This window comes from Mesoplodon mirus (genome assembly GCF_964341445.2).
Source record: "Mesoplodon mirus genome assembly, chromosome: 15".
NCBI lineage: Eukaryota > Metazoa > Chordata > Mammalia > Artiodactyla > Ziphiidae > Mesoplodon > Mesoplodon mirus.
The window spans coordinates 65651199-65678521 of record NC_138991.1 but is presented as its reverse complement, the minus strand read 5'-3'; the positions used below and the strand labels follow the sequence as shown (position 1 = coordinate 65678521).

At 50.3% G+C, this 27323-nt stretch overlaps 1 protein-coding gene across 4 annotated transcripts in view; it reads left to right on the top strand.

The window, feature by feature from the left end:
* Positions 1-26935, top strand: part of FAM234A (family with sequence similarity 234 member A) — a 32657-nt gene extending 5722 nt beyond the window's left edge. For 2 of the 4 annotated variants that reach the window (XM_082600441.1, XM_082600442.1), the window contains 12 exons: positions 14732-14779; positions 15097-15394; positions 22260-22379; positions 22619-22810; positions 23547-23677; positions 23906-24038; positions 24195-24324; positions 24674-24814; positions 25063-25138; positions 25276-25431; positions 25726-25828; positions 25916-26935. In XM_082600441.1, the coding sequence (XP_082456567.1) occupies positions 15130-15394; positions 22260-22379; positions 22619-22810; positions 23547-23677; positions 23906-24038; positions 24195-24324; positions 24674-24814; positions 25063-25138; positions 25276-25431; positions 25726-25828; positions 25916-26127 (1659 nt within the window). In that variant the 5' untranslated portion in view covers positions 14732-14779; positions 15097-15129 and the 3' untranslated portion in view covers positions 26128-26935. Of the gene's footprint in view, positions 1-13198; positions 13304-14731; positions 14784-15096; positions 15395-22259; positions 22380-22618; positions 22811-23546; positions 23678-23905; positions 24039-24194; positions 24325-24673; positions 24815-25062; positions 25139-25275; positions 25432-25725; positions 25829-25915 lie in introns of those variants that run through there. The other 2 variants (XM_082600440.1, XM_082600443.1) reach the window with 2 other exon arrangements.
* The last annotated feature ends 388 nt before the right edge of the window (positions 26936-27323 follow it).

Genomic DNA, 27323 nt, shown 5'->3' with positions numbered 1-27323 from the left:
GGCTTTCTCTAGTTGTGGCGAGCGGCGGCTACTCTTTGTTATGGTTCCTGGGCTTTTCAATGTGGTGGCTTCCCTTGTTGTGGAGCATGGGCTCTAGGTGCGTGGATTTCAGTAGTTGCAGCATGCAGACTCAGTAGTTGTGGCTCACGGGCTCTAGAGCGCAGGCTCAGTAGTTGTGGCACACGGGGTTAGTTGCTCCGCGGCATGTGGGATTTTCCCGGACCAGGGATCGAACCCACGTGCCCTGCATTGGCGGGCAGATTCTTATGCACTGAGACACCAGCAAAGTCCCTGCCCTTGTTAGAATCTTTTTTTTTTTAACAGCATCATTGCTTATTTATTCTCAGTGTCTCACCTGTTAGAATCTTTATGCTTTCTTTATCCATCAAAAAAAGTTAGAGTGAGACATTTTTATTTTTGAATTTTCTGTTCCCTCTGTCTCAGTAAACTGTTCTCAGAGAAAGAACTCTTGGAGAAAAAGGAGTTATTTCCTTTATGCAAATACTGCGTATTCCTGCCCCTCCAAATGTTAATTGTTACTGAGCTTTACTGTCCTTCCCCACCAGGCAGGAGGGCAGGTTTGGCCTTGAGCAGGCACACCCGCAGGTGTGTGGCCCTTTGAAAAGCTGTACACAGGGATTGCATGTTTATCTCAAGCAGGTTATTCTTAGATTCATACCTTTTACCCTAATATGTATCATATTGATACATTTTCTTTCTCATCTCTCACATTTTTCTTCATTTCTTTTTTGTTTCGTTTTACTTGACATTTAAGTCAAAAAGTGTGCTGCATAGTCATCATTTCAGAAGCTCAGAAGTGGCAGGAGAAAATCCCAGTCAGTCACTGTCTGGAAATCCTGTGAACCAATTTCTGATCTCTGTCCTTAAGACCACGAGCTGGTTAGAAATGACAGAAAAGGACATTAGATGCAAATGAGGTAAAGATACAAGTCTCTTAACCTCAGAGTCTTTCCTTTTATTATCTTTTCTTCATTTGTTGTGTCCTAACAGCTTTTGTTTTAAGTGAAAACTTCTTCATTCCTTTTCAGTATCTGGGAAGTGTTCCTTTAATTTTCTGTATATGTGTACAAATGTGCATTGTGTTTCCCTTAAGATCTGCTGCCCTGATGTTCCCCAGGACCCCTGTTCTCCAGACTTCTCACGTTGAGTTTAGCTAACACAGAAATATGTTTTTATGCCCAGGTTGGACTTCCAGAAGCCTGTCTTTCCAGTGGGCCTGTTACTTAGAGCCCGTAGACCGGTGGCTATGGGTCTTTTCTGTGCTGGCCGACGAGAAACTAGTAAACACACCTGATTTCAGGGATGCGCTTTATTCTAGGTTATGGTTGCAGCTGCTTCATTGCTGTATTAGAGGCAAAAGACTTTTTAAGTTTCTCTTCTTTATGTGGAATTTAACAACAGCAGCTTCGATTTGAAACAAAAAGGAAAAAAGCCTGGAGTTCACAAACTTAGTGATTCGGCTTAGGGATAACCCTTTGCGTCTGCTGCGGTCAGGTTGGCACCTTGAGCTGCCTTTGTGCCTTTGGTGTGAGACTTCTGCCACAACATCTGGGCTCAGGATCAGGTGTGTCCTCAGTGTTGGCGGCACTGGGGCCCCGCCGTTGCCACAAGCGCTCCCCTGCTGCCCGGGCGGCCCTACTCCCGGGCCCTCCGTGGCCTCGGGCACCTGCGCGGTACTGTACATGTTCCCAGGCGTCACTGTACACGAGCAGCAAGGAACCACACGGACCTTTTCCCCACGGTGGGAAGGGAAGTGATTGCCATGGGGGGTTTGCAGAAAGGCAGTTATTATTTTGAAATAGTGGCAGGTTGGGGGTTGGCTGTTCTTTTGGATGTCCTCATAGAACTGCACTGTGGTTGATGTTCTGCGAAGAACAAGCAGAACAAAACAGAAACAGTTCCCACCTCTGGAGCAGAAGCTTCATGATCAGGTGGCTCTGAGGTGTCACCGGGCCCTGGGGAAGCTCTGAGCCCCCTCCCTTGCTCAAAGTTGTTTTTTGTTTTTTGGGTTTTTTTTTTTTTTGCGGTACACGGGCCTCTCACTTTTGTGGCCTCTCCCATTGCGGAGCACAGGCTCCGGATGCGCAGGCTCAGCAGCCATGGCTCACGGACCCAGCCACTCCGCGGTATGTGGGATCTTCCCGGACCAGGGCACGAGCCCATGTCCCCTGCATCGGCAGGCGGACTCTCAACCACTGCACCACCAGGGAAGCCCTCAAAGTTTGTTTTTTTTAATTATTTTAAATTAATTTTTAAAATTTATTTATTTATTATTTATTTACTTTTGGCTGCGTTGGGTCTTCGTTGCTGCGCGCGGGCTTTCTCTAGTTGCGGCGAGCAGGAGCTACTCTTTGTTGTGGTGCGCGGGCTTCTCGTTGCAGTGGCTTCTCTTGTTGCGGAGCACATGGGCTCAGTAGTTGTGACTCGTGGGCTCTAGAGCACAGGCTCAGTAGTTGTGGTGCACGGGCTTAGTTGCTCCGTGGCATGTGGGATCTTCCCAGACCAGGGCTCGAACCCATGTCCCCTGCATTGTCAGGTGGATTCTCAACCACTGTGCCACCAGGGAAGCCCCTCGAGGGTTTTTTAAATTTTTTTTTAAACTGTTTATTTGGAACTAATTATAGACTCACAAGATATTACAAAAAGCTTGAAGTGCTTTCCCCCCGGGCCCAGTGGTGACATCCCTGGGGCCAGAGCATTATCAGAGGTGGGAGCTAGATGTTGGCACAGTGCTGATCACTGCTCCTCAGACCTGCCCCATTCCTGTTTCGCCAGTTTTCACACGGGCTCCCTTGTCTGTGTGTCTGATGATACGAGAGTCTATCACACGTGGACGTTTGTGCAGCCAGCAGCACAGTTGGCACGTGGACTGACCCACCTGACACGGGACCAGCCTCACTGCCCCGCCCCACCTGGCACTGCGGTCCCACCGCCTCCCCTTAGGGAGCCGGCTGAGGGGGAGGATTCTCGAGGAGTCGAATAGAAAGGTTATCATCTCTCTCTCTGTCCAACTCAGTTTGCTTTTAGGTGAATAAAGTTTTGTTACTTGAGTTGGTTATGCTGGGTATGCCCTCCCTACCCAGCTTTCTCTCCTGAAGAATAGGAACCTTCCCTGGAGAAGGATCACAGTATCTTTGACCTATCTGTTATGAAGTATCTTTAACTTGGAACTCTGTTAATGATTAAAAGGAAAAAAAAGAAATTATTCAGAGTAATGCAGGTGAGCCAGTGATTTCTGATTTCTGTGGGAACAGTGAGTGAAGTCCTTGCTCTTAGAGGGATGACAGGAAGCAGAGCTTAGGACCAGTTCTGCTTCAACCTCCAGTCGGAAAACACCAGAGCTGGAGCGTCCCGAGCCGTCCCTGTGCTGGGACCCTCCGTCTGGGGGGCATTGTTGCCTCGCAGGAGCTGAAATGGCTGCTGTGGCTTCTGCCCTTTGGCCCTCGTCTTGCTGCCACTCTTCTGCATGAAGCCCGTCAAATATTCAAAGACGTTACAAAGCAGAATTCAGTATTTCACTTTTTGGAATTTTTTATTACTGACCCCAGTATAAAAATAACGCCGTGAGGTCAGGCTTTGCCCGAGGTGAGGGCTGTGGCCATTGGTGTTGCTCACAGTGCAGTGTCCTGAGGCCTGGGGTCTGCATGGCTCAACCCGCAGGACTGGGAAAGCCCAGGTGTGACGTTTCCCCACTGCTTCTCTACGTTTGAGAGCTGTGTTTCTTTGGGGCCAGTATGTGCTTGGTGTTGTCTCCAGACTTCTCCAGGGAGCTGGTGAGAGCGTGTAGGGGAGAAAAAGGGTCCCAGCCTGTCCTCGGAGGGTCTCCCTGAGAGAGCCTGGGGGCAGTAGGGCCTGGTGCCAGTGGCTGTGTCTGAACCAGACTGCCCCCACGGCCATGGGCCCGACGGAGCCTCAGCCACCTCGCATCCCTGGCGTCCACCCGTTTTCTGAGTTTGACTCTCTGGTCTCCCCATCCATTCTGGGCACTGTCTAATCTCTTTCCAACAAATTCTCTTGCTGCCTATACTAGCTAAAGTGTTTTTAGCAAACAGGAACCTTGACTGGTGTAGAGGTTGGGTAGATGCCCGGGTGCCTCGGATGGGAGGGGGTCTCCAGTCCCAGCCCCTGCTCTAGACTACACCGCCACCTGTGGTGACTTAGATTAGATAGGGAATCATTCCTAAATTCTGACCTCCCTTTTAAACAAGTATTCCCACTGCCAAGAAAAAAAAAAAGCCAGACTGGCTTTGGGTCACATTTGGTTAGAAGAACCAGAAAAGTCTTCATAAATAGGATGGCATTTTCCATGGGCCTTGAGGGGTGGGTAGGGTTTGAAGGGGAAGGATGTTTTAGGTGGACTTAGACCAAGGGAAGTGTTAGGATTAGGCTTTTCAGGGACACCGGAGGGTCTACAACCCGTCATGGGGGCCACAGCTGTGGGGGTAGCAGGTGACAACCTCCCGAACACAGTTTTTTCATTTATGCTCTTTAGACACTTGAAGGGCTTACATGTAGGTAAAGGGATTACATATTATTCCAAAGCACAGAATCTGGATCAGGGAACGGTTACAGGAGAGCAGATTTTAGTTCAGAATATGGCAAATTCCTAGTAACCAGGACTGTGCAGCGTGTAGGGCTTGGCTCCATATTCCAGGAGTGGAGGTGTCCCCAGAAGGGACAGGAAAAGGCCAAGAAAGCAGTGTTCCCACTTCATTCATGTGCCACTCAGGATCGTGCCATACTCGCCGCATAACTACACAGTTATTTTTATTTAGTACTTTTCTTTAATCAACTCACTTTTTCTAGTTAAATACACTTTAAGAGAAAACACCAGAGAGGCCGGGGGCACAGAGCTGGAGGAGGGAGCCACGTCCAGAGTCCCCATGGCCTGGGCTGAAGCTCTCCCACCCTGGATTCTCACAGCTGTGCTGCTGCCCCAGAAACCAAAATAATGGCTGAAAATATCCATCACTTGGCAAAAGATGTAAACCTACAGGTTCAGGAAGCTGAGCAAACCTTCAGCAGGATAAACCCAAAGAAACCCATGCCAAGACACATTGTAATTAAACTTCTGAAAACTAAAGACAAAAAAATTTGGAAGCAGCAAGAGAAATTGACATCTGAGTTACGGGGAAAAACAATTCAAAGGACAGCAGACTTCTCACTGGAAACCGGGAAGGCCAGAAGGAAGTGGCATCATGTTTTTCAAGGGCTGAAAGAAAAGAACCTATCAAATGTCAAGCACTGAATTCTATATCTGGGGAATTATTCATCAGGAATGATGGAGAAATAAAGACATTATCATGTGAAGGAAAATGAATTGGTTGCCATCAAACCTGCTCTAAGAGAATGACTGAAGGAGGTTCTTGAAACGTAAAGGAAATGTTAAGAAAAGGATTCTTGGAACATTAGGAAGAAAGAAAGAGCAACAGAAAAAGCAAAAATATGAGTAAATATAATAGACTTTCATTCTCTTAAGTTTTCTAAATTATGTTTGATGAATGAAGCAAAAATATAACACTGATGTGTAGATGCATGTAGAGGAGATATTTAACACAATTCTATTACACACAGACTGGTAAAGGCTTAAAGCAGGGACGTTAGGTCTCTACACTTCACTTGAACCAGGAAAATGCTGACAGCAGGAGACTGTGATAAGTTAGGTGTGTCTAATAATGTCCAGATCAACCACTAAAAATCTGCAGCAAAACACGCTAAAGCACCTAGATAAATAAAACTGGAATTGCAAATAATGTTTCCCTTATTCATAAAGTAATCCACAGGAAGTCAGGAAGAACAAAAGTGAGAAACAAAAAACAGAACAAACAACAAAAGACAGAATAAAGGCCTAATATATGGATAATTTCCTTAAAAGTAAGTGGTCTGAAAATACAGATTTGCGGAGTGGATTTGAAAAAAAAAAAAAACATGATCCAGGGACTTGCCTGTCAGTCCAGTGGTTAGGACTCAGTGCTTTCAGTGCTGTGGCCCAGGTTCGATCCCTGGTCAGGGAACTAAGATCCTGCAAGCCGTGTGGCACTGCCAAAAGAAAAAAAAAAAATGATCCCTGTGCTGTCCCAAAAAAACCTACTTCAAATATATGATATAGGTAGATTGAAAATAAAAGGATGGAAAAAGATATACCATGCAAACATTAAGAGAAGATAAGAAGAACTATTAATTTCAGATAGACTTTAGAGCGAGAATTACTTAGGGACGGGGGGTCATTGTGCAATGATAAAAAGGCTGAGCCACACAGAAAATACAGCAATCCTACATATGTGAGCTACAAACTACAAAGCTGCCATTTCTTTAAAAACTGAGTTGGCTGTCTATATCCCCTTTTCCCCATCCGTGAATTCATCCAGCTGCAGATTGAAAGTATTCCAGGCGGAAAAATCCAGAAAGTTCCAAAAAGTGAAATGAGTTCAATGCACACTGGCAACTGTTTACATAGCATTTACAGTGTACTGGGTATTATAGGTTATCTAGAGATGATTTAAGGTGTACAGCGAGGGATGTGTGTGTAGGGTTATGTGCATCCCATTTAATGTAAGGGACTTGAGCATCTGTGGATACCGAGGGACGACTACTCAGCAATACAGGGAATCAACTGTATTCATACAGCAGCAACACAGAGGGACCTCAAGGGCATTGTGTTGAGTGAAAAAAGCCAATTTCAAAGTTCACACACTATGTTATTCCATTTCCATAACATTCCCCAAATGACAAAATTTTAGAAATGAAGAACAGGTTGGTTGTTGCCAGGGGAGACGGATGGTGGGTGTGGCTCTTTGTGGTGATGGAATATAGTTCTGTATCTTGATGTACATGAATCTACACAGGGAACGCCATGGCATAGAACTATGACGTCGCTCTCCTGGTTTTGATACGGTTCTGCAGTTGTGCTGTAACCGCTGGGGAAGGCTGAGACGGGGCCTCTCGGTGTGATCTTCGCAACTTCCTATAAAGCAGTAACTTCAAAATAAACAGATAAGGAAGGAACTTTTGTCAGTTACCGGAAGTCTAGGACCACTGTCACCATAAACGGAAAGACATCCGTGAAAAAATACAGAGATAACTAGAAATAAAAATGTTCACCTGGCACCACCTAAATTGTCTTGTGAGCTGCCAGTGGTATAGGACCCAGGCTTCGTGAAGCCCCCTGACGGAGGGGTGGGAGGTCACGCGACTTCACTGGAGGACTTGGGACCCTTCAGTGCAAAGAGACTGTTCCTTAGTGAAGTTCAGGTTCTCAGGATCTCAAATATAGACCCTCAACTCCTTGAGCAGCTCCAGCCTTGAAACACTTCGTTTAACAGGAAAAGAGGGCGCTGGTGAGATGCCTGAGGTCTCTGTGTCTGGAGAAGAGAAGGAGCAGCACAGGGAGAGGGTGGTGACAACGATGGAGGGAGTCGCCCCCTGAGCCCCCGCCGCACACTGAGCCCCCAGCTTTACACGCACTACCCGAACCTTCCCAACAACCTAATAGGAAAAAGAAACTGAGGAAAGCCACAATCCAGAGGCAGAGCTCACTACCAAACTCAGCTTCAAAATCTGCTCTTTCTCGCCATCCTGTGCCTTACGTACGTGCATTTAGGCTTCTTTTATTTTGGTGCTAATCTCTCTCTCTCTCTTTTTTTTTTTTTTTTTTTTGGCGGTACGCGGGCCTCACTGCTGTGGCCTCTCCCGTTGTGGAGCACAGGCTCTGGATGCACAGGCTCAGCGGCCATGGCTCATGGGCCCAGCCGCTCCGCGGCATGTGGGATCTTCCCGGACCGGGGCACGAACACGTGTCCCCTGCATCGGCAGGCGGACTCTCAACCACTGCGCCACCAGGGAAGCCCTCTTTCTTTTTTTTAACCACCAAAGCATTTTTATTTTTATCACTGACAGTGTACACAGCAGTGGAAGTGTACTATTACTTTGCTTGACTTCCTTAAATATTACTTAAGTATGCATGTACGTTTAAGAAAAGTAATACTGGGCCTCCCTGGTGGCGCAGTGGTTGAGAGTCCGCCTGCCGATGCAGGGGATACGGGTTCGTGCCCCGGTCTGGGAGGATCCCATATGCCGCGGAGCGGCTGGGTCCGTGAGCCATGGCCGCTGGGCCTGCGCGTCCGGAGCCTGTGCTCCGCAACGGGAGAGGCCACAACAGTGAGAGGCCCGCATACCGCAAAAAAAAAAAAAAAAAAGAAAAGTAATACCTTGAAGAAGTATTCTGTAAACATAACCCCCTCAATATGTTTTCCTGCTTTGTTTCATACATAAATAGCATTTTACAAAGTTATGAATAAAACTGTGAACTCTTATGGCCTAAAAGTATGTGTAGATTCTGGAGCTTGACAAGATGTTCTCTTTATGATTTTATAGCTAACATACACTACTTTTAAAAATTGGGGCTTCCCTGGTGGCTCAGTGGTTGAGAGTCCGCCTGCCGATGCAGGGAACACAGGTTCGTGCCCCGGTCCGGGAAGGTCCCACATGCCGCGGAGCGGCTGGGCCTGTGAGCCGTGGCCGCTGAGCCTGCGTGTCTGGAGCCTGCGCGTCTGGAGCCTGTGCTCCGCAACGGGAGAGGCCACAGTAGTGAGAGGCCCGCGTACCGCAAAAAAAAAAAAAAAAAAAAAAAAAAAGGGCTTCCCTGGTGGTGCAGTGGTTAAGAATCCGCTTGCCAATGCAGGGGACATGGGTTCGAGCCCTGGTCTGGGAGGATCCCACATGCCGTGGAGCACCTGGGTCAGTGTGTCACAACTCCTGAGCCTGCTCTCTCGAGCCCGCGAGCCACAACTACTGAGCCCACGCGCCTGGAGCCCGTGCTCTGCAACAAGAGAAGCTGCCGCAACTAGAGACAGCCCACACGCAGCAACGAAGACCAACACAGCCAAAAATAAAAATAAAAATAAATAAAAAAAAAATTTAAAAAATTGAAGTATAGTTGATTTATAATGTGTTAATTTCTGCTGTACAGCAAAGTGATTCAGTTATACATATATATATATACCTTTTTTAATATTATTTTCCGTTATGGTTTATTATAAGATATTGACTATAGTTCTGTGTGCTATACAGTGAGACTTTGTTGTTTATCCAGTCTATATATAAAAGCTTACATGTGCTGACCCCAAACTCCCAATCCATCCCTCCTCCAACCCCCTCCCCCTTGACAATCACCAGTCTTCCTCTGTGATTCTGTTTCTGTTTCATAGATAGGTTCATTTGCATCATATTTTAGATTCCACATATAAGTGTCATCATATGGTATTTGTCTTTCTCTTTCTGACTTACTTCACTTAGTATGATAATCTCTAGTTGCATTCATGTTGCTGCATATGGCATCATTTCATTCTTTTTTATGGCTGAGTGGTATTCCATTATATATATGTACTGCATTTTCTTTATCCATTCATCTGTCAGTGGACATTTAGGTTGTTTCCATGTCTTGGCTATTGTAAATAGCATCACTGTGAACATTGGGGTGCATGTATCTTTTTTTTTTCTTTTTTTGGCCTCACCGCACAGCTGGCAGGATCTTAGTTCCCCAACCAGGGATTGAACCCAGGCCACTGCAGTGAAAGCGCTGAGTCCTAACCACTGGACCATCAGGGAATTCCCTGTATCTTTTTTTTTTAAATATATTTTATTTATTTTATTTTTGGCTGCCATGGGTCTTTGTTGCTGCACATGGGCCTTCTCTAGTTGTGGCGAGTGGGGGCTACTCTTCGTTGTGGTGTGCCGGCTTCTCATTGCGGTGGCTTCTCTTGTTGCAGAGCCTGGGCTATAGGCGCACGGGCTTCAGTAGTTGTGGCCTTTGGGCTCAGTAGTTGTGGCTCGTGGGCTCTAGAGTGCAGGCTCAGTCGTTGTGGCACACGGGCTTAGTTGCTCCACGGCATGTGGGATCTTCTCGGACCAGGACTCGAACCCGTGTCCCCTGCATTGACAGGTGGATTCTTAACCACTGTGCCACCAGGGAAGCCCCATTCCCTGTATCTTTTTGAATTATAGTTTTGTCTGGGTATATACCCAGGAGTGGGGTTGCTGGATCATATGGTAATTCTATTTTAGTCTTCTGAGGAACCTCCACACTGTTTTCCACAGTGGCTGTAATGTGCGCTATTTGCAGTGTTTATCATGGGTCAAATGACTTATCGTCACAAGTTACTGCACGAGTTCTGCCAACGACAGACCTTCCAGTTCACTTAGTAAAGATGCCATGTGTTAAAAAGTCAAAATGGGGGGGCTTCCCTGGTGGCGCAGTGGTTGAGAGTCTGCCTGCTGATGCAGGGGACACGGGTTCGTGCCCCGGTCCGGGAAGATCCCACATGCCACAGAGCGGCTGGACCTGTGAGCCATGGCCACTGAGCCTGCGCGTCCGGAGCCTGTGCTCCACAATGGGAGAGGCCACAACAGTGAGAGGCCCGCATACTGCAAAAAAAAAAAAAAAAAAAAAAAAAGTCAAAATGGGGACTTCCTTGGTGGTGCAGTGGTTAAGACTCCGTGCTCCCAATGCAGGGGGCGCAGGTTCAATCCTTGGTCAGGGAACTAGATCCCGCATGCCGCAATTAAAAGATTCCCGCATGCCACAGCTAAAGATCCTGCATGCCGCAATGAAGAGCCTGCGCAGACAAATAAATAAATAAATAGATAAATATATATTTTTTAAAAAGTCAAACTGGCCAAGAGACATCATTATTATTTATTTTATTTATTTATTTTTGTGGCTGCACCACATGGAGTGTGGAACTTCCCCGACCAGGGATCGAACCCAGGCCCCCTGCATTGGGAGCGTGGAGTCTTACCCACTGGACCACCAGGGAAGTCCTCCCATGAAATTCTGTTACAGGAACACAATCAATACGCTCCTAAATTTTCCAAATTGTATTTTGAACCACCACTTTGATTAGTTAAAACTTCCAGAATAAAAATAATGACACACAAAAATGATCTTAGAAAGGCACACGTACAATTCCTGGCACAGAACATTTGATTTTTAGTTTTTGAATGACTGGAAATCATTATTCCTTAAGAAAATATTAACGTATTTGTTGAAAGTGATTTATTAGGTAAGTGAAAATGAATCTTGCACATTGGCTGTTTCATTTTATATAATGAGTAATTTTTTAGGTCTTCACTTATAGGGTGTAAAACTGAGAAAAACATTCTCAAACTAATATGCTCATGAGAATTACATGATTCAAGCTACAGATAAATACTAAGCTAAGATTGAGGTGGGGATCCCATTGGCGATTTTATTTTATTAGTTTTGTAAATTTATTTATTTATTTATGGCTACGTTGGGTCTTTGTTGCTGCGCGCAGGCTTTCTCTAGTTGCAGCGAGCTGGGGCTACTCTTCGTTGCAGTGTGTGGACTTCTCATTGCGGTGGCTTCTCTTGTTGTGGAGCACAGGCTCTAGGCGCATGGGCTTCAGTAGTTGTGGCACACGGGCTCAGTAGTTGCGGCTCGTGGGCTCTAGAACACAGCCTCAGTAGTCGTGATACATGGGCTTACTTGCTCTGTGGCATGTGGGATCTTCCCATACCAGGGCTCAAACCTGTGTCCCCTGCATTGGCAGGCAGATTCTTAACCGCTGCACCACCAGGGAAGTCCCCTCATTGGCGATTTTAAATGAGCTTCTCACAAATTCTTTTTTTATCTCAGATCAGTTTATGACCTCAACAGATGTCTTAGTGGCTCATTCACAGTTTTAGAAGCCAACGTCTGCTGGTTTAAAAGGTGGTTCCTGCAGGGATGTTTATCGCAACATGGCCCTGGACCAGGTCAGCCCACGGGGTGCTGGTCTCGCGGGGCTGCCTTGGCCCCGGCAGAGGGGGCTGGGCTCCTGAAGCCTCTGTCCATCCTCCATCAGGTCTGTGACGGGTCTTATTTTGTCCTCCCCTGCATGCGGGCTTGGCCAGACCGTAGGTGCTGACCTGACTCCCCAGCTGTGTTGCTAAGGACCGTTTGGAGAGTTTCCCTTTCTGCTTCTACATCCAGATGGGTGGCAGCGTGGGGAGGGGGTTCTCTCCGCCCTCACTGGGGGACCAACAGCATTCCTTGTGTTCCTCCATGATGCACCATTGGTCTGACTTAACAAGGAAACCTGTGTAGCAGGGACTAGAGAATAGTTTGGGCTCATATTTCCTTTAATTTTCAGAGGTCAGGTTTATAACTCGATTATTCTACTCACATTTTAAAACACACTTTATGGTTTTCAGTGCACAGAATATTTCTGGAGGGAGCCGTAAGAAACTAGTACCACACTTCTCCTCTTGAGCCTGGGGGCTACAAGAGGAAGGGCAGTTATGCTTTTATATCTTTCACACGTTGTATCACATAAATTTATTGCTGACTTAAAAAAAAAAAAAAAACAAACGACATCAGTAACTGTTTTGCACTGTCCTTGTTTCTTAGCTTAGGGAGTGAAAGACTGACTAGGAAAAGGAGTGGTTTAACTTACTAGCTTGGGGTCAGCATTGGGGTTTACTTTACTAAGCTTGCTGAGAACTCCAGGGACAAGAACCCCCAGGCAGCTGGATGGAGGGAAGGGGCTCTTCCTCCCTTTGCTTTGCTTTCCTCCAGGCTGGCAATGGGGAGGTGGCGTCTCCATGGCAGGGCAGGAGGCAGGAAGAATCTAGCCATGTGATGGTGAGAGTGGGGTGACCACAGCAAAAGGACAGACTCTTGGGCCAGCGCTTTTTCCCAGGTGGCTGGACCTGGGAGTCGCCCCCTGCCTGGCCCCACCCAGACAGGCTGATTTGATCAGGTGGTGAATGTGCCCAAGGTGAGGATCATGGCTCCGGAGGGACCTCTGTGCTCACCCCACTGCGTTCACAGACTGCCTGGTTGCGTTTCACCAGCGCTTTGCAATCCCCACATGCGCCTGCATTTGTGAAAGTGGATTCCCTGTGCAGACCTGGTCTCCAGGTGTGCCAGCCGCGAACGAGGTCTGGGAAACAGGGTTGTAGGTGGGATGTGAGTGGTTGTCATTTTGAGCAGGTGCCCTCGTGCTTGCACAGCCGTGGTTCAGAGAGCTTGAGTTTCTGGCCCAACGTTCTAAAGCTCTAACAAAAGAGAACTTTATAGATAGAGCTTTTAAAATCAGTAATTTTAGCCTTCTGGTCTCTCATTCAGTTTTCTTTCCTTTGCTAAAAGAATCTACGCATGTTAAATATTTCACACACCCCTCGCTGGGACCACAGAGGCTGGATGCGCCAGGTAGATCCAGGCTCTGCTGCCGGCTCTTTCCCATCCCTCCCAGACGGGCCCCCACCTCCCGCCCCACGGGTAAGATGCTTGGCTTGAGGAGGCCCCTGGTCATGAGTCCTTGTTTGATTTCCTGTGTCCAGCTCATCACCTTGACAGGCTCACCTTTTCTGACTGCAGGATGTTAAAACTCATGTCTCAGCACTAGGGGGAGGCACAGAGATTTGTTTGGTTTTCTTTTTAAATTGTGGTAACATACACTCAATATGAACTTGACCATTACTGACATTTAGTACACGCGTTGTGTTTTGCAGCCATTGTTACCATCCCAGAAGGAAGGCTCACCTTTTAGCACTCCCCCCAGCCCCCTCCCCCAGCCCCTGCCTCCAGGGATCTGCCTGTTCTGGACATTTCGTATAAATGGAGTTGTACGATACGTGACCTTCCGTGTCTGTATAATCTCACCAAGCATCATGTTTTTGAGGTTCGTCAATGCTATCGCCTGTGTCAGAGCTTCACTCCTTTTCATGGCTGTGTAATAGTCCACAGTGTAGGCAGACCCCATTCTGTTTATCCATCGCCTGTTGATGGATAGTGGGGTTATTCGGAACAATGAAGCGTTTGTGTAAGTCCCTGTTCTCAGGTCTCCTGGAAAGACACCTAGGAGTGGAGCTGCTGGGTCGGACAGTTGCTCCGTGTTTGATCGTCTGAGGAACCGCCAGGCCGTTTCCACAGCGGCTGCCGTGTTTCCTTCTCGCCACTGTGCACGACTGTGTTTCCCAGGGTCTCTACCTCCTCACCCACCCCTGCCATTTTACATTTTATTACCAAAGCTGCTCTAGTGGCTGTGTACACAGGCTTTTAAATGAATTATTTTTATTAAATAATAGAGAAAAACAGTTAAAGTCAGAAGGTAAAACGTTTACAGAGAAAACCAGCATTCTGTTGTCTCTTCCCGCCTCCCTAACCCACCCCTTCCCAGAGGGAGCCCTTCCCGCTGTCCTGGTTTTAACCACTGGCACAGCCTCCCTCTCGTGTAGATGAGGCTTATAACCCACTCAGACGCTTTGATCCCTTGCAGCCTCTCAATATAATTTGTGTTAGTTAGGACACTGGTTTGGCTGTTTAAAAAGGACCAAAATAACAAAAACTTCTGCCTGGCATAAGGCAAGATATGTTTCTTTCTCGCACGATGAAGAGCACAAAGCTTGGTGATGGAAGTTTCCAGCTGTCAGGCCCACTCTGTGGTTCAACTTCAGAAGTGTCTTCCGTCTTATTTTCCGAGGTTTCCTTATTTCCTGCCCCAGGTTTCCTCCCCAGCACGCCCGGTGCCCCCAGCAGGAGGGGCAGGAAGGAGGGAGGTCGTCCCCCATCCCCCCGCGTGACTTTATCTTGTTACCAGTAATAATTAGCTTGAGTGCTCACTGTCAGATACTGTTATAAGTGCTTCTGTGCATTTACTGCTTTAACCCTCAGAGCCTTGTAAACGCTGTTGTTTTCCTTTCACAGGGAAGGACACAGGTGCGCTCAGACCTCAAAGCTCGCTTGGGTCACCCGGTGAGTAAGTGCAGCCCCCTCCCTGGGGGCCTGACCCTGACTTGGGGCGGGAGGCCGGTCAGAGGTGCCTCAGTTAATAGTTAATGTTTAATGCGTGCTCTGCCGTAGTCTAGCCCGGCCGGCCTGCCCGGGTCAGCAGGCAGGAGCTGCAGAGCGTAGAGGGAAACCCGTCCTGTGTGCTGCCTCTGTGCGCCCACTGCCCTTCTGAGTTAGAGGCCTTCTCCGGTGGAGTCTGTGACACCCTTTCTTGGGCTGATGGGCCACGGTCACAGCCGCCCCTGGGGCTCCTGACCACCTCTCCTGTGTCGCCACCACAGTGGCCAAGAGGTGAGCTTGGGGGTGTGCACACGATGACGGACAGCAAGGACTTAGAAGCCGAGATCCACCCCCTGAAGAACGAGAACAGGAAGGTGCAGGAACATCTGGGAAACCCAGCGGGAAAGGAAACCAGCGTGAAGCCGCCCCCGCAGTCCCGCCTCTCCCGGTGCCGGACGGTGGCCTTTTTTCTTTCGCTGTTCGTCTGCCTTTTCGTGGTGTTCGTGGTTTCCTTCATCATCCCATGTCCAGACCGGCCGGCGTCACAGGGGGTGTGGAGGATCGATTACAAGGCAGCAGGTGCGGGCGGCTTGTGGGGCAGGGGCGCCGAGTGTCCCCGGGTCCCCTGGAGTCTGGGTGCCGGGGGCCGCCTCTCAGGGAAACAGGAGCGTCCTCAGGAAGGACGGGAGGGGGGTCAGGAAAGGAAAGTGGCCCATTTGGTTACTTTTCTGAATTAAAAAATCATTAGTAAAACAGAGCAACTGGCAGAATAGATGTAGCGAAGGCCATTCGAAATGTGAAAACCAGGCAGCAGATTTGTGGCTGGGTCTCCCTGACGTGCTCCAGCCGAGTTTCCAGTCCGCCCCACCGCAGTCCAGCACACTTGATTTCTCTCTCGTAAAATCTTGGCCTTTATGGGAGCTGCTGAGTCAGCTTTCCTCTGGGCACTTCCCTGCCTGTTGGGAGTTATCCCCGTATCAGCGGGCGTGGGTGCTGACAGCCTCGCAATGTTTCTTTGCACAGACTTGAAGCCCTCTCTGGTGGAATAAGGGGAATTTCTTGTTTAAGCCCCACTGACGGTCAATTTTGTTCAGGATTTGGTGCCTAATTATCAGAGGGTAAAGTAATACATGTTTGTGTTTATTTTTGGCAGCTTAATTGAGGTATAATTTATTATAATATTCACTTGCTTTGAGTATACGATTCGATGATTCTTAGTCAGTTTAAGACTTGGGCACTGGGACTTCCCTGGTGGTCCAGTGGTAAAGAATCTGCCCTACAATGCAGGGGACGCGGGTTCAATCCCTGGTCAGGGAACTAAGATCCCACATGCCGCGGGACAACTAAGCCCACGAGCCACAGCTACTGAGCTTGACACCTCAACTAGAGAGCCCACGTGCTGCAACTAAGACCCGACACAGCCAAAAATAAATAAATAAATAAATAAATCAAAGAACTATTATTAAAAATAATAATAAACTTGTTTAAAAAAAACAAAACACTTGAGCACCTGTACAGCTGTCGCCACAATCCAGTGTTTAGCACATCCATCATCTCTACACGATTCTTTGCCCGCAGGCCCCAGCCCTGACTCCAGCCCCGGAGCTGCCAGTGGGCTTCCCATCTCTATACACTTGCTGTTCCTGGACGTTTCATGTAAATGAAATCATGTAAGATGCATCTTTGGCCTCTCTCACTTACATGAGTTCATCCGTGTGGTAGCGTGTTCCTTTGTGTGGACAGACCAGATCCATTGACCAGTTGGTGAACATTTGCATCGTTTTCAGTTTTTGACTGTTATGAGTAACACTGCTGTGAATATTTGTGTACAAATCTTTGTGTGGACATATGTCTTATTTCTCTTGGGTAGGTTGCCAGGAGCAGAACTCTTGAACCTCGTGGTAAGTTTGTGTTCGACTCCTGTCACTGCCAGGCCTTCCCCAGCAGCTGCACATTCCATGTCCCCACTGGCTGTGTGGGAGAGGATTCTGGCTCCTCCACATCCTAGCAGCCAACACTCGTCATTATCTTTTTTTTTAAATTAATTAATTTGTTTGTTTGTTTGTTTTTGGCTGCATTGGGTCTTTGTTGCTGCGCAAGGGCTTTCTCTAGTTGCAGTGAGTGAGGGCCACTCCTCGCCGCAGCGTGCAGGCTTCTCACTGCGGTGGCTCCTCTTGTTGTGGAGCATGGGCTCCAGGCGTGCAGGTTTCAGTAGTTGTGGCTCACGGGCCCAGTTGCTCCGCAGCATGTGGGATCCTCCCGGACCAGGGCTTGAACCCATGTCCCCTGCATTGGCAGGTGGATTCTTAACCACTGCACCACCAGGGAAATCTCTTGTCTTTTTTTAGTGTAGCCTTCCTAGTGGGTGTGAAGTGGTACCTAATTGTGTTTATAGTTTGCGTTTCCCTGGTGACTAATGATGTTCACGTGGGTTATTAGCCATTCTTACATCATCTTTGGTGAATGTCTATTCAAATCTTCCGCTCACTTAAAAATATGATTGTTTTATTATTGAGTTATAAAAGTTATTTTAACACAACATTGTAAATCAGCTGTATGTCAATAAAAAATTTTTAAGTTCTTTATATGTTCCAGGTGCAAGTCTTTCATCACATATGTGATTTGTGAATATTTGTGACCTATCTGGGGCTTGTCTTTTTATTTTCTGTAGTGTGTCTGTCTGCTGAAGCACAAAAGTTTCAAATTTTGATGAAGTCAAACGTATCATTTTTTTTAGCATGGGTTGTGTTTTTGGTGTCTAAGAACTCTTTGCCTAATGTAAGGTCATGAAGATTTTCTCCTGTTTTTTCTTCGAGAAGGTTGAGAGTTCTCACTGCTGTTTAGGTCTGTGATCCACTTTGAGGTTGTTTTTGTGTAGAGTGTTTGGTGGAAGCAAGTGGCAGGATTTCTAGAAACGGTCACACATGCCTCCCTCCCAGCAGGACCGTCTCAGAGGCACAGGAGCACTGATGCTGCAGAGCTCCCGTGAGTCTGGGGGTGGGAGGCGTGCATGTCGACAGTGTCGGGAACGTGATCCTTCCCTCACTGAGTGGCCTGGCGCCTTTGCTGAAACGCATTCAACCGTCAGTTGTGTTCTGTCTTTCTGCGTCCTTACACCAGTACCGCATCGACTTGATTTCCACAACTCCACAGACGGAAGTCTTCCAACTCTATTCCTTTATTTCTCCTCAACATTGTTTTGGCTCTTTGGGTCCTTGGCATTTTTATAAAATTTTCGGAGCAGCTTGTCAATTTCTGTAAAAAAGGCTTCTTGGGTTTTAACAGAAATTGTGTAGAATCTATAAATTAGTTTGGGTAGAGTTGCATCGTAACAGTATCCAACCTCGCAGGCCCCGTATAGGAGGTATGTCTCCATTTGTTTAGATCTTTAATTTCTCTGAACAATGTTTTACAGTGTTCAGTGGGCAAGTCCTGCACTTCTTTTGTTAAATTTATTCCAAAATGTTCTTTTTTTATGAGTACTTTTTTTTTTTAAAGATTTTGTTTTATTTATTTTTTAATATGCCGTCTTATTTATTTAGGCTATGTTGGGTCTTCGTTTCTGTGCAAGGGCTTTCTCTAGTTGTGGCAAGTGGGGGCCACTCTTCATCGCGGTGCGCGGGCCTCTCACTATCGCATCCTCTCTTGTTGCGGAGCACAGGCTCCAGACGCGCAGGCTCAGTAGTTGTGGCTCACGGGCCTAGTTGCTCCGTGGCATGTGGAATCTTCCCTGACCAGGGCTCGAACCCGTGTCCCCTGCATTGGCAGGCAGACTCTCAACCACTGCGCCACCAGGGAAGCCCTATGAGTACTTTTATCTAAGCATATTTTTTAATTTTATTGAAGTATAGTTGATTTACAATGTTGTGTTAATCTCTGCTTTACAGCAAAATGAGTCAGTTGTACATATATACATTCTTTTTCATATTCTTTCCATTATGGTTTATCCCAGGATATTGAATACAGTTCCCTGTGCTATGCAGTAGGACCTTGTTGTTTATCCATCCTATACATAATAGTTTGTGTCTGCTAACCCCAGACTCCCAAACCACCCCTCCCCAACCACTGAATGTCCTCTTTGATGCTCTTGTGACAGGAATTGTGTGAATTTAATTTTCAAGTTCCCTTTGGTAGTTTATAGAAACACTGCTGGTTATTATATGGACCTTTTAAATTGTGGCCTTGAACTCATTAACTAGACTAGTAGGGGTGTATGTGTGTATTTAGAAGTTCCTACCTACAGAGTCATAGAATATGCAAAAAAAAAGAGAGAGAGAGAGACGGTTTTACTTCTTCCTTCCCTTTTCTTTCTTTTTCTTGCCTGATTTCATTGCTCGAATCTCCAGTACAATGTCGAACAGATGAAGTGAGAGCAGGTATCTTCCTCCCAATCTTGGGAATAAAACATTACATGTTTCAGCAGTAGGTGTGCTAATAGCTGTAGGCTTTTTGTAGATGCCCTTTATCTGTTTGGGTTTTTATCATGAAAAGGTGTTAGGTTTTGTCAAATATTTTTTCTCTGTCTGTGAGACAACTGTGTGGTTTTTGTCCTTTACTCTGTGAACCTGGCATATCACCTTGATTTTCAGATGTTAAATCAACCTTGCATTCCTGAGGTAGAACCCACTAGATCATGTTGTACAATCACTTCTTCAGGTTGCTGGGTCCAGTTTGCTGGTTTGTGTCTGTATTAGTGAGGGATATTGAACATAGCTTTCCCTCCCTCCCTTTCTTCCCTTTCTTTCTTTCCTTCTTTCCTTCTTTCAGATTATTAGCCCCATTTTATTTTATTTTTTTGGCCATGCCACACGGCTTGCGGGATCTTAGTTCCCTGACCAGGGATCGAACCCATGCCCCCTGCAGTGGAAGCATGGGGTTCTAACCTCTGGGCCTTCAGTGAATTCCCAAACTCAGCTTTCTTTTCTGGTGATGACTTTGTCCTCATAGATGTGGAGAGAGCAAGGGCCCTCTCTCGTCTCTCCTGATGGTGGGTGAAGCCTTCAGACTGCCCGGAATATGTGGGGTCTTATCAGAACCAACTAGGGTGTCTCACTTTCTGGCCCATCTCCCTATGTGTATCTCACCCTGGAGCTGGCTCCAAAGTTGGCCTCCCCTTGGTCTGCCCCGGAGATCACTCCTGTTTTCAGCCCCCCTGGCAGGAAGCTGCTGCTTTCTAATCTCACCCAGTGTGGTACCTGGCTGATGGAGGGTGAGCATGGGAGCAGCCCAAGGTGAAAGGCCCCAGACGTCCTCTGTTCTAACCCACGGCTCAATAGTGTTTCTTAAATCTGTGCCTCTCGATTCAAGGTGTGCCTTCAGTCTGGTTCCAGCATCCTGAAATGGGTGCTTTTGACAACTTGGCCTCATTTTACTGTTATTTTTGGAGGAGAGGATTTATTTGCCTTCACTCCATGATTCTGGAAGTCTTGTGTCTGGTATTCAGTTTTATTTTTAATTATGGTAAAATACACATCACCCAAAAATCGCCATTTTAAAGTGAACAAATAAGTGGCATTCAAACATTCACAATGCTGCATTGACCATCATCACTATTTTCAAAACCTTTATCATCTCAAACAGATATTCTGTGCCCAACACACGGCAACTTCCATCCTGCCCTCCTGTCCACCCTCTGGTAACCTCTGTTCCACTTTAGTCTCTAGAATATGCTTGTTCTAAGTACCTCATATAACTGGAATTGTCTGTTTGTCTTTTTGTGACTAGCTAATTTCACTGAGCGTAATGTCCTCAAGGTTCATCCATGTTGTAGCATGTTGCAGAACTTCATTTCTTTTTATGGGTGAATAATACCCCATTGTATGGATGGATCACATTTTGTTTATCCATTCTTCTATCCATGGACACTTGGGTTATTTTCACCTTTTGGCTGTTGTAAATAATGCTGCTTTGAACATTCATGTACAAGTAACTGTCTGAGTCCCTGCTTTCATAATTTTAATTTTTGGCTGTGTTGGGTCTTCGTTGCTGTGCACTGGCTTTCTCTAGTTGCTGTGAGTGGTGGCTGCTTTTCGTTGCGGTGCGTGGGCTTCTCATTGCGGTGGCTTCTCTTGTTGTGGAGCACCAGTTCTAGGGGCACGGGCTTCAGTAGTTGCAGCACATGGGCTCAGTAATTGCAGCACGCAGGCCCCAGAGCATTTGGGCTTCGGTAGTTGCATCACGTGGGCTTAGTACGTGTGGCGCACAGGCTGTAGGGCACACGGGCTCAGTAGTTGTGGCTCGCAGGCTCTAGGTGCACGGGCTCAGTAGTTGTGGCACACAGGCTTAGTTGCTCCGAGGCATGTGGGATCTTCCCGGACCAGGGATCGGACTCATGTCCCCTGCATTGGCATGTGGATTCTTAACCACTGTGCCACCAGGGAGGTCCCCTCGTGGTTTTTTTTTTTTGTTTTTTTTTTTTTTTTCCGTACGCGGGCCTCTCACTGTTGTGGCCTCTCCCGTTGCGGAGCACAGGCTCCGGACGCGCGGGCTCAGCGGCCATGGCTCACGGGCCCAGCCGCTCCGCGGCATATGGGATCCTCCCAGACCGGGGCACGAACCCGCATCCCCTGCATCGGCAGGCGGACTCTCAACCACTGCGCCACCAGGGAGGCCCCCCCTCGTGGTTTTGATCTGCATTTCCCTTATTACTAGTGATGTTAAGCATCTTTTCATGTGTTTAGGGACTATTTGTATATCTTCTTAAGAGAAACATCTATTCAAGTCTTTTGCTCATTTTTGAATTGGGTTGTTTGTTTTTGTTGTTGGGTTGTAGGAGTTCTTTGTATATTCTGGATTTTAATCCCTTATCAGAGGTATGGTTTGCAAATATTTTCTCCCCTTCTGTGGCCTGTCTTTTCACTCCCTCGATGGTGTCCTGTGATGAAGTACAATTTACTTATTTTTTTCTTTTCCTGCCTGTGCTTTTGGTGTCGTATCCAAGAAATCATTGCCAAAACCAATGTCATGAAGATTTAGCCCCTGTGTTTTCTTCTAAGAGTTTTACTGTCAGCTGTTAAGTTTAGGTCTTTGATCCATTTTGAATTCATTTTTGTATATGGAGTGAGGTAAGGGCCTCGTTTTGTTCCTTTGGTGTTTGATTTTAAGGCATGTAGTTTATCGTTTGAGTCCTTGAATGAAGGAGGGGGTAGCCCCTGTGAGTGTGGACATGTGGACTCCAGAGCCCAGTCTGATGAGGGAGGGACTCGGCCCTGAGCAGAAGGTGCAGAACGTCCATTTGTGATGCCCAGGTGTCCTTAACAACTGACACCCGAGTGATGAAGAATTGCTGCTGCTCTGAAGGGGTGTGGGGCTGCCAGCCCACGAGGAAGCGGCGCTTCCCTGTGGTAGCTCCGCGGGCAGCTGCACCTGGCACTCAGCCCCACGGCGCCCAGAGTGGGGCGCGTCAGGCCTGGCCTGGGAAAGTAGCCGGTGGTTTCCTTTTCAGTCGCCTATGACTTTCTGGCCACAGAAGACGTGAACAAGGACAGGATCCAGGATGTTCTCTTTCTTTATAAAAACACCAACAGCGGCAGAAGCAATTCCAGCCTCTCCTGCGCTGATGAAGGTAATTTTGTTTTGACCCCAAAAATGAGGAGCTCCCTGCAGGAGGAGGAATCCCCTCACCCTCTCGGTTTTGGGGGAAGCAGTTGGTGGAATTTCTGGGAACTTTCATGTCACTCTCCTTTCCCGCTGGGCTGCTGACCCCACGGGGTCAACACCAGGGATCCAGGGACAGAGCCAAGGGCAGGGCCACAGCACGAGGCCGGCATGCTCAGCCCTGCAGACCTGGGTCTCTCCCTCCAGGCTTTTCCTCCCCCTGCACCTTTGTGGCCGCTGTGTCGGGGGCCAACGGCACCGTCCTCTGGGAGAGGCCCGTGGCCCAGAACAGGGCCCTCGTGGAGTGCGGTGTCCCCCAGCCGAGGGGCAGTGGGGCGTCTTCTGCCTGTATCATCCTCGGCATACCTGGCCCTTTCATTGCGGTAGACTCGGTCACAGGTAGGCTGCTTCCCGTGGGTCCCCCAGGCCTCCACACACGGGTCCGATGCCAGGATGCTCTGGGGAGGGTCAGCCCGGGCTCTTATGGGCAGTGTAGCTGGATAGGAAGGAAGGCACGGGTGGGAGGGGGACGCCCCATGAGGAGTCACACTTCACTGTTGTCCCCACCTAAGTCCCGCCTGTGCCTGCGGCACGGCACCTGGAGGGGGTGGGGGCATTGCTGACCGGGCCCCAGGGATGGGGTGTGTGGGCCTGGCTAGCTCGAGCCCTGAGACCTGCCTTAAGGCAGCAGGTCCTTTTCCAAAGCCCTAAGGAATTCTGTGCCTTGATGCTAGGTTTGAGGCTAGCAGCACTTCCTTTGTAAGTTGTGGTTTTAAGAGTAGGGAGGAGAATAAAGAGCAACTGGAAATACTTTGAGAAGAATCCGACTAAAAACGGGTGTGGGCAGATTGTACTTGGGTCAGATGCTGTCAGGTCAGGACCTTCAGTCCCCGGGTCCATCCACAAGGCTGCACTTTCATTCTCGTGTGACCCCAGTGGGCGGCAGGGAGGCCAGGCCCTGCCCGTCTGAGGGGGGGAGGATCTGCGTCAGCCAAACACTGGAAACAGGATGAGAAGAAAGGAGGGGGCCGTGCTGCCCCAAAGTGATGCTGCTGACACGTGCCTATGGGCGCCAGGCGGCTACACACGCACGTCTGTTTCCATGGCAGCACAAGGGCCCTGTGCTTGGTTTTAGGGGAGACCCTGTGGAGCCGTCCCAGCAGCTTCGGGGGGAACGTGTCCGTGCTGAGCCCTCTGCTCCGGGTGCCCGACGTCGATGCTGACGGGGTCCCAGACCTGCTGGTCCTCACCCAGGAGGAGAACCAGGTACAGCCCTCGTTCCAGCCACATGGCCTCCCCCGCTGCCCCGAGCTCGGGTGCCTGCAGACCCAGCGGGCACTTCTGGGCCCCCCAAGAGTGGCAGAGAGTGCGCTTTCCCACCGGTGCCATGGGCGCAGCTCTGAGGATGGTGCGGGCGGCCCCACGTCTCCCGGCATCAGACACTGTAGGTTCGACCCAGCGGGTGGGCCTGCTCCCCTTCTCCGTGTGCTGCAGGTCAACGGCTACGTCTATTCAGGCGGCACCGGGCAGCAAGTCGGCCCCCCGGGCAGCCTGGGTGTGGACGGGACCAGCGGCTCCATCCTCTATGTCACCAGTGCAGGTGCCTACTACGTCCTCATCCCCTGCGGTACGTGGCGTCCGCTGCCCCAGGGCAGCCTCCCTCGTGGGCCTGCTGGCACCTGGGAGGAAGCAGGTGTGGGGCTATAGTGGCTCCCGCTCTTGTTCCAGGGACTCGAAGTCATCGCCCGCTGACAGGTGACACAAGGCTCTTCTTTGTTCACAGGCACCTCCCTCTGCAGCCACTCAGTGAAGGGCCTGTATGAGAAGGCCACCGGGAGGGACAGCTCGCTCAAGAGCGACCCCCTCTGGGAGGGCAGGCTCAATGCCACCTCCCACAGGCTGCAGGAGCACAGGTCGGGGGTGTGGGGGCCTGTGCGCGGGGGCCCTGGGCACAAGGAGGAGCCGTAGGGCAGGCACAGGGCCCTTACTTTGTGTCAGGTGTCTGAGGTCGTCCTGGGCTCAGACTCAGTAAACCGGCAAACAGAAGACGAATAAAAACGGGGGAGAAGATGCCCTCCCTGCCCCCGGGCTCACTGGTCCCTGCATCCAGTGAGGGCCTTCCTTTTAGTTTGAAACTGGAGAAGTAAGAAAGATGAGGCTGAGCCCTGGGAGCCTGAGGGAAACAACCCGGCAGGCAGCGCTGGGGAGGGTCCCGTCCCCAACCCTACCCGGGGCCCTATCCCGTCCCTCCTGCCCGTGTAGCTCAGGAGCTGTCCGCTACCTGATGAACGTTCCGGGGAAGGTGGGTGAGGACCTGCTTCTCGTGAGTTCCGAGGCCTGCGTGCTGCTGGACGGGCAGGAGCTGGTGCCCAGGTGGACGCTCGGTGCAGCCCAGGTCCTGAGGTATGGGGTCCTTCTCCAGGGAACTGGGTACCCCAGTGTGTCCCCCCACGCCCACCCCTGGCGGCCCTGGGGACAAGGCCTGTATGCTTCTGCCAGAGGCCACTGCCTGTCACCTGGTGCCACCCTGCCCTGGGGGAGGGGAGTGAGACCCCTGGCGTCAAAGCTCCGGCCCGTGCAGGTGCAGCCGCAGCCTATCCCAGGTATCTCCTTCAGAGGCCCGTGTGAGCCCTCCTCCCCTCTCCTTCCAGAAAACCCATCCTCGGCTACTACAAACCCGACGTCCCGGCCATGGTCATTGAGAACGGGACCGGCTCCGAGAGACAGGTTGCGGCACTTGCTCCTGGGTCCCACCTTTGCCCGTAGCTGAGGGAAGCTGGTCTGAGCCGTAGGCTGAGCGGGGACCAGAGGCTTCGGTGAGCTGCCCTCTGGGACACAACCCTGTGCTGCCCCTCCCTCTGCAGATCCTGCTCCTGGACCTCAGCTCCGGGGCTGTCCTGTGGAGCCAGGCTCTCCCAGGCCTCCCCAGGGACCCGCAGTCCGCCAGCCTTCCCACCGCAGACCACCGCTCCGCCTTCTTCTTCTGGGGCCTCCACGAGCTGGCTGGTGCCAACCAGACGGTACAGTCTTGGGTCCTGGTTTGTGGCATGGGGTGGAGCCGGTGGCTGGGTGAGTGCAGATAGATAGAAGCCACGGAGGGGAGGGTGGGCAGGGCAAGGGGGTCCGGGCTTTCTGGGAGGAAGTGGGTGCAAGGGGCGGCAGCTGGAAGACAACCGAGAAGGGTCAGGGTCAGGTGGGGAAGGGGGGCGGGAGGTGGGTGTTTTGTGGGACGCCGGCGGCCACAGCTCTGGGTGTGGTCCCAGTCAGGAGCGTCCGGGAGGGTCAGCCTCATGCCCCCGCTGCACTCCCTGCAGGAGCCCGGAGCTGCCGGGCACCGCCTGTACATGTTCCACCCCACGCAGCCCAGAGTCCTGCTGGAACTGGCCAACATCTCCACCCCCATTGTCACCTTCCAGGGTGAGTGCGCCCCGCGTGGGCCCGGGCCGCCAGCCATGGGAGGCCTGTGCTGGCCGGTCCCGGGACCTGATGGCCATGTCCCCACAGTGGTTCTGCTTGAGCCGAGCCGCCACGCTGCCTACATTCTCCTGACGGGCCCGGCCAGCCCGGATCCACCCGGCCTGGTCTCCGTGGCCAAACACAAGGTGCGGGACCTCATCCCGAGCAGCAAGGTAGTCCGTCTGGCTGAGGGTGGCCCCGACAGTGACCAGGCCGTCAGGGACCGGTTCTTTCACCTACGGTACCGGAACGAGGCCTAGACGTGGTTTGGCCAGAGCCCGAAGCAGAGGCGGCTGCTGAAGTTTCACATCCTGGGAAATCAGCCCTTCACTGGCTCGGTCTGCACGCCGACTCCTGACCTGGTGACCTGGCAACGCTCTCCACTGGGCCCGTTACCCCAGGGACGTGCCGGGGCCTCTCCCCTCTCCCGCCAGCATGCCAGGTCCTCACTCAGGTTCCCACTCCGAGCCCCCCCCGGGTCTCCCTGGGCAGAGCCCATGCTGGCAGCAGCTCACCCTCACTCCATGCCTGGCCAGAGCCTCGGCTGCAGAATCCCCTCCCTCTTTCCGTCTGAGCCTTGCCTTCTCTGTATTGTCTCCCTGGGGTCGTGGAGCTCAGAGGGTGGTGGGCCCTGGGGTGGCTTGAGGCAGGCCCACACCCCAGTGTGGTTGGTGGTAACTCGCCCTGGAGAGCCCATGACAGGGCCCATGAGGAATGGGTCCAGGGAGGATGTGACGGATGGGCTGCCTGGAGTTGTGAGTGTCCCTAGGACCTGGCCCCAGGATGCGCCCTGGGGTCAGCGTGCACCCCTGGGTACACACTGGAGCTCCTTGTCCCTCAGGGATCCCTGCACCCCTGGGTGTGGCCAGCGGCCCCTCCTTCCTGGTGCTTGGACACCCCCCCATAGTCGGTGTCACCTGATGCAAGACTCACCTCTGTGCCTTGGTCACCCCAGACCCGCCTGGTGCTGTGGGACTCAGCCGTGCCCGGACAAAAGCAAGCAGCCTGATGACCCTGGGTACCTCGGGAAGAAATCAGAATAAACACTGGTTTTGCACTGTCTGGAAAGCCCTGTGTGTGCCTGTGTTTGTCTGCTAGATCAGTGGGAAAGGCTGCTGGGGAGGTGAGGCCAGCACCCACACCACCCAATCAGAGACTGGGAGCGTCCAGCACGGCCTCCAAGTGCATCTCAGGTCTGTGGTTCCCGCCCTGCTCACCCACAGCAGGCTAGGAACCCAGCCTGTGGGCATTCTCCCACCCGGGACAGGCAGGGGGTCCCCCAGCACCTGTGTCCTCTAGGGCTGAGCTCTGGTAGCCGCCCAGGCAGGAGGAGCCCAGGCAGGGGGCTTCAGTGAGACGAAGGTTTGGGTTACCAAAGTGATGGGGGCTGTTGTGGAGAATCCTGCAGGAATTTCCTGAAGGCGCTTACGTGTGACAAGCCTGCTTCCAGAACCAG